Source organism: Apodemus sylvaticus, chromosome 10 (assembly GCF_947179515.1).
Source record: "Apodemus sylvaticus chromosome 10, mApoSyl1.1, whole genome shotgun sequence".
Classification (NCBI taxonomy): Eukaryota; Metazoa; Chordata; class Mammalia; order Rodentia; family Muridae; genus Apodemus; species Apodemus sylvaticus.
Genome location: NC_067481.1, coordinates 18,474,580 through 18,481,802, shown reverse-complemented (window position 1 = coordinate 18,481,802; position 7,223 = coordinate 18,474,580). Strand labels below are relative to the sequence as shown.

General features: G+C 38.2%; 1 protein-coding gene across 5 annotated transcripts in view; it reads right to left on the bottom strand.

The window, feature by feature from the left end:
* Positions 1-652: 652 nt before the first annotated feature.
* Cdc27 (cell division cycle 27) overlaps positions 653-7,223 on the bottom strand; it is a 44,643-nt gene continuing 38,072 nt past the window's right edge. For all 5 annotated transcript variants that reach the window (XM_052194938.1, XM_052194939.1, XM_052194940.1 and 2 more), the window contains 3 exons: positions 5,301-5,375; positions 4,068-4,224; positions 653-3,300 (listed from right to left, as the gene is read on the bottom strand). In XM_052194938.1, coding sequence (XP_052050898.1) covers positions 3,218-3,300; positions 4,068-4,224; positions 5,301-5,375 — 315 coding nt within the window. In that variant the 3' untranslated portion in view covers positions 653-3,217. The remainder of the gene's footprint in view (positions 3,301-4,067; positions 4,225-5,300; positions 5,376-7,223) is intronic.

Here is a 7,223-nt window from a genome sequence, read left to right as displayed (position 1 = left end):
CTTCAGAGGTGAAATTGTAACACAAACCCTGTGTCCCCTGAGGGAACCTCAGAAATAACATCATTAAAGAATGAACTGGTAACGGGTTGACCTGCCAAGTTGTAGCTGCTGATAAGAGAGGTTCTGCAGTTTCAAAATAATATATTCTAAAAATTACCATTGTTTTTTTTGTCATAATATTTATTTTGAAATTCCAAATAATACTAAAAAGGGTATGAACTTTAATATATATATTAAAAAGTGTAAGTAAAAATTAGAGAAACATTGTCCTAGGCTCTTGTAGAACATAAAATGTGATCTTTCATCACTATGCTGCTGTGACTCAGTATAAAAATGCAGATGACACAGCTTTTACATAGCTTAACACCTTGATTATAAACTGCTTTCAAAAGTAATTTATTTGGATTTTCCATATCCTTTAATGAACTGTAAATATATTAACAGAAAAGACTTTCCCCCCAAAGACTATACAATTTCTGAAATAAGTCAGGAAAAGCAAAAAGGCGACACAAAAGTACATTGTTTCAATGCAAACACAACACACATGGCACACCCACACTCGCATTTCCCCAGGTTTCCCCAAAGAAACGGACCATCGTTTTTTCTCAGTGAAGACCCATACTATACTCTGGCTAATCAGAGACTTCAAAACTGCTTTCTTCGAAAAGAGTGTTTTTAATGGACTAAACACTGGTTATCACTGAGTTTTTAAGGTACAACAGCAGCATGGTTCAAATGTTACTTGCAGTTCTTGGATAAAATAAAAAAATTGTAAGTAATGAAATACAGAAAAAGTTAAGAGACCCACCTGTCCTTATTTTGAGTACCATCTGTTCTACTGGAAAAAATATTCATCCTGGTGCAGTAATAACCATTTCCATGAGGGAAAAAAAAATCCAATGCTCTAATATGCTTTTGTGTGAGTGTGTGTATTTGTATCCGTGTACTTATGTATAGGTGTGAAAAAGAAAATGAAGTACTTAGTATTCTTAGGTTCCTTCAAAGCAAGCTCTGAAATTTGAAACAAAACAATTTGCTTACCAAAATGTGTATGTTTATTTGATCCCTATTATGTGAAAAAAGAAATTAAAAAAAAAAAAAAGCAAAGACACAAAGAAAAAGAAAAAGAAACAGAAACCCAAGACACTGTTTCTATGTGGAAATAAGGCTTTTGCATTTAAAAGCTGTTAAAAGCAGGTGTGAGGAAAACACGAAAGCAGGCCAAGTGTCTGAGCGCCTTTCAGCCAGCCCTGGCCACAACCATCCCCTATCCTTTGTCTCAAAATCAGCACCAGAAAGTCCCTCTGGCACAGGACATAAATTCCTACTAAAAAAAGATAATTACACTTCAGCAAATTATGCTCCGAGCTTAGCATTCTCTAGGTCTGCAACAGAACTCAGGGTAAAGCTTTCTATGAAACTCTAGATTTGATAATGTAATATATATGTATATAGATGGCTTACGATCTGCCAATTAAAAAAATAAAAGAAATGAAAATTAAACTTTACATAACTAATGAATAATAAAATGGAATATCTGTTAGAATTGAAGTGCTAGCCTATGGGAATTTTTTTACGGTAGTCATTTATTCCCAACTTTCTTTTTCCACATAAATTAATTTTTTAAACGGCACATACATAGATTTAGGCAGGAAATTATCTTAAGTGTTTCCCTGGCACCTAATACCTAACCCAAGACTTCGACTTTATGATAGTATCTAATTCACATATGGATGAGAAGGTTAAGTAACTGACAGGAAGTGACTGAGTCTACAGGCTAAAACATTTTTCCACATCTTTTGTAATCCACCTTATTTTCACAGCTTGACTTACATATACAAGTAACCAGTGAGTATAAGTTTTTCCTTCATCAAATATTCCAAAATATTAACTGTAGGCCTGTCACTCATAAGAAACTATAATTTGTTATATTCTGACATTGGCACTTAATAAAATGTTAACTAAAGTTTCTCTAAAATTTTCAATACATTACAATAAAGGAGATACACAATTTAAGACTGTTTAAATCTGTTACTGTGAAATTCCAATAATTCCCATTTTATATGCATAATTAGATCTTTAAAATTGTGGCCAGTCCCCAAACACACAAACCCATATTATGATGAACTCAGGAGAGAATTTGTCTCTTTCATAAGAAACTTTTCCCTAGGTTAAAAATGTTCAGTATTTTAAACCCAATTAATTACGCTCATTACAAGTTGTGGTGCCTCACACTACTAACAGACAATAGGAAGCAGAGAGCTGAAAGGAACGCACTCCCAGGTCACCATGCGCTCTCGCACTCACGGTTAGGTGCAGCTCCAACTGTATTAAGGCTTTTCTCTATCATGATCTCGGAGGTCTCTCTTTAGTGTTCTCATACCGATTCTTCTGGTAAACACAGTGGTTATTAAGGGCCAGGTTGGCTTTTCATCAGGGAACCACTCTACCATCTCTGGGTGTTGAAGGCGATCCCACAGAGCTCAAAGAGTAAAGCCAGTATTGTCAAGACCAGTTTTAAAGTTTGCAATACCAAGACAACAATGATCAACACTTTGAAGCAAGATGAATAAATTAAAATTCTTGGTTAGACATTAAAGCATTCTTGCCAAGAATACGTGTACACTGTATGGAGGGATATTTGACTCCTACACGAGTCCAAACAGGCCCCCTGCGATTGCTTATAGGAGACACTCCACGCTCACGGTAAGCTATGTTCCTTGGCAATGAACTTTACTCTGTCATAGGCAATGTCTTTTATTGTTCCTTCTGGCACTTGCTAACACCATTCTTGAAGAACCTAGAAATGAAGGTCAGTCACTCTGTTTATCAGGAATAGAACCAAATAAAAAACAATTTCGGAAAAATGACCCAAGAAATTCTGGTTCATCACCATTTCCATATCTAACGGTTCCTTCAAGATAAAACATAACTCTTCCTTCCATGATAGATTTCCAACTGAGGAGATTAAAGAAAAAAAGAAAAGTTCCTCACCCCTCCCCCAAATTGTCATTCATACTGGTAAAAGAGCCAGTCTTGTTAGCAGCTAAGTATTGCACTGCCTTTCATTCTGTGTACAGTCAGGGTCCAATGAAAGTGGCACACTCATGGTCTAGGTGACGAATGACGGCAATGGTGGCTCAAGAGTTGAGACTCAGTGTATGGAGGGACAGGAACATGTCAGCACTAGCCGCAGTCACAGTCTGACTTCTGCAAGTTAAAATTCATCACTTTCTGCTGCATGAAGTTGTGTGTCGTCTGCATCTGTCATGCTGCTCTCCTGGGACTCATCTGTCCCCACTGTACAAATGGAACAAAAACATAAGGTATATGATAATTCAACTTCTTGGTTCACAAAAAATAAGAATTTCATTACATTCAGAAATGAGACCCCACAGACCATAAACTTCCCAAAGTTACCTTAAAAAAGCATTTCAAGTTCTCCCTCCAACACCCTCTGGGCTTTTAAAATGGGGTTTTCTTATGTAGCCTGTCCTGGAACTCACTACGTAGACCACTGGTCTCTTGAACTCAGAGCTCCACCTGCCTCTGCTTCCCAGTGCTGGGATTAAGGGCATGCAATATTAGTTCTATGTCTCACAGCATGCCTGGAAGTTAACTTGTTGTATTTAACTTTTAATGTGGACAGTCCCTGACAGTATAAAGAAATGTAACCTTCAGTTTAAAAGAGCAGTACTGGGACTGTAAATTTTACTTATAAGCTGTGTCTTCCTCACAATAAGATGTTCACTAAATTTTATGGAACAAAAGCTAATCTGAATTTACCTCAGAAAATCTCCAGTTCTCTTAGTATTAATATGTATAAATATTAGTAAGTATGCACTAGTCACACATTGAGTTTTAGATTTGTCCAGGACTAAATAGAATGTAAGCTACCGCTACTACGGAGCTGAGGTTCAAAGTCACACAGCCCACCAGATTCGGGAGTAATTACATTTAAAGGTAATTTCATCTTCTGTAAAGAAAATGCCAGTTTGCAAAGTGCGAAAGCACCCACAGGTTCTGCACACTGTAGCTTTCTGAATGATCTTATGTTTGACACTCACTGATCTGTTCCTCTTGGGTTATTGGCTCCTCATCATCTGGAAGGTAGCGCTTGTCAATTGCCTCTTTAATCTGATTATTGGCTCCTTTAGGATCTAAATCCATAGCCCAAGAGAAATTCATCAAGGCGAGATGAGTTTGACCCAACTTCTTGTAAACCTAAAAGACAAGAACACCCAATTCTTCAACTGTAAAATCTTAAAACATAATTAGGCTTCTGATCTTTGAACTGTAAGTCCATTCAGGAGGGAGGATGTTTTTATCCAACACATGGCTTCATGTTAAGTGTTCTTTATATAATCAGGTGTTGGGTTTGGAATCCTTGCCTTAGTTTTCAGGTAGGAGTTTCCAATAATAACCCTCACCAGCTGGAACCCTGGCAGTGGGAGAAAGGACTACATACAGCAGCTGCTTGAGTGACTTTCATCTACATAGCCATATGCATGCCAGGTATACAATCTACTAATGAACTGCACAGTGACTCATTATGTAGCTCAGGCTGACCTTGAACCCAGAACTTCCTGTTTGTGCCACTCCTGAGATTATAGGACACAGAGCCTGGATCCATGTCAAGGAAACACAGGCATTTGAGTCTGCCCTTAGCTCCACATTTGGTCTTCTAAGACAAGAGGTCTGAATATACAGTCCAGGCTGGCCTTGATCTGGGACAGCCTGAGCTACTCAGTGAGACACTGCAGCTCATTAGTAGATCTGCCTTAGCATTCCAAGTGCTGGGATCACAGGCACACACCACCATGCCCAGCTAGAACATCATCTTTTTAATTGTTACTGCTAAATCCATTTTTTCCCAGGGCTCTTAGTCCAGGAATTCAGTTAAATTTGTTGAGTAGATGCCTTTAATCCTATCACTCGGGAGGCAGAGCAGGTGGGTTTCTGAGTTCCAGAACAGCTTGGTCTACAGAACAAGTATTGTATATACAATACATACAGTATTTTCCAAAATTTAATAGTTGTTGAGGTTGGAGAGATAGTTCAGAGTTAAAACTGCTTGTTGCTCTTCCAGAAGATCTAAGTTTAGTTCTTGGAATCTTTCTCTGTGCAGCCCTGGCTGTCCTGGAACTTGCTCTGCTGACTGGACTATCCTAGAACCTGCTTCTGCCTCCCCAGCTGCACCACTGCTGCTGGCAACAGAAACAAATCTTTTAAAAAGGAAAGAAAAAGAATTTAGTATTTGTTACAAAGGTGCCACATAACACTGAGGCCTCAATTTTTACCTTTCCTATTAAGAAGTAAACGAGGGATTCTTTGGGGACAATCTGTTTCAGTTCTTCAAGTTCTTGTAAAGCAGACTGAAAAAAACAAAGAAAAAATTTAGAGGAGCAAAATCTTACAGAATTCTGACTAAACAAATGCAGTTAGGTACTATATATAGACATACATAATTAAAAACATTAACTATGCAGATTTAAAAAAAAAATCAATGCTGGGGATGGAGAGACGGCTCAGTGGATAAGAACACTGATTGCTGTTTCAAAGGTCCTGAGTTCAATTCCCAGCAACCACATGGTGGCTCCAACTATTTGAAATGGGATCTGATGCCCTCTTCTGGTGTATCTGAAGAGAGTGACAATGTACTCACATACATTTAAAATAAATGTACATACAAAAAAATAAATTAAAAAAGTATCTATGAACAACGAGGAAAAGTATGTTCTGAACTGTTAATAAAATAGTAACTGTTAATAGAAAGTAAGCTTATGATGCATATTCAACTTTAACAGTGACATGTTTTGAAAGGATGACAAACACATTGACTTCTATATAAAGAAAAAGCTCAAAGATACAGTGTGAAGCAGGGATCCAAGATGATGTGCTAAGAAAAGTATCAGGAAATTATGGAATAACATAAGCAAATTTATTTGGTATAAAGAATAATACAAAGGGTATATACTAGGAAGGTGGCTCAGCTTGAAGGGTGCTTACATAGAAGCCCTGGGTTTGATCCTAATACCACATAAACGGGGCATGATGTCCTCAGTAATGTTAGCACTTGGAAGGCAGAGAAAAGGTTCAAGGTCACCTTAGGCCTGATGAGTTCCAAGCCAGCTTATAATGGGAAGAATAGCAGTCCTCGTCTACATTTCCCAAAGAGCTTTCTTTTAATCCGTGCCCCTTGGTTGTAATATCTAATGCCAAATGAGACTTCTTAATTTATTTTTTGCTTTTACTCCCCCAGTGCTGAGATTACAGGCATAAACTATACATGACTTAGGTGGTGTTGGGCACTGAACCCAGCCAGGACTGTGCTCTACCACCTGAGCTCCCCTCTCCCACCATGTTTTCCTACTTCTCTTCAAAGACTAGGTCTCATTTGATCTAGCCTAGTCTTGAATTTGTGATCCTCCTGCTTTCCTCTCTCCTGCCCTGGGATCAGTTGTGTACTAATATATCCAGCTTAGGTTTTGCTCCTTTTTATTTAGTAAGAACCTAAATTTATTCAAACAGGAAACAGAAATTCAAATAAATATATTTATATGTTCATCATTTATGGTTGAATAAATTATCAAAAAACCTCATGCCACCCTGGACAAGCACCCATCACTGAGCTGACCCCTCCCAGAGTGACAGCGAACATGTAGTCACTCACTGTCACTTCATTTACTTTAGTCTCAGAGGATGCTTCAAGTCTTTCTTTTAAGACAATTCTGTGGTGCATAAAGGAGCCTTTCTAGATGTGGAATCCATATTTCTGAATACCCCCACACCAATCCTTCCTAGGGGGCATTGCTACTTTCTTTGTTTCTTTGAGAAAAAATATCACTCTGTAGCTTAAAATGTATTGGGACCACTCTGTAGCTAGAGTGGACTTAGTAGCATTCCTCTTGTGTGAGCCTCCTGAGTGCTGGAATTATATACCTCATTTCATGAAATAAAATGAAACTACGCCCCACTCCTTGGTCTTTATAATTTTTTTTTCTTTTTTTGGTTTTTTTGAGACAGGGTTTCTCTGTGTAGCCCTGGCGGTCCTGGAACTCACTCCATAGACCAGGCTGGCCTCAAACTCAGAAATTTGCCTGCCTCTGCCTCCCAGAGTGCTGGGATTATAGGCGTGTGCTACCACCGCCCAGCTCTTGGTCTTTAAAAATAAGAGAAAACAGTTTCCAAAAAAACAAAACCAAAAAAATCCTCCACATTAA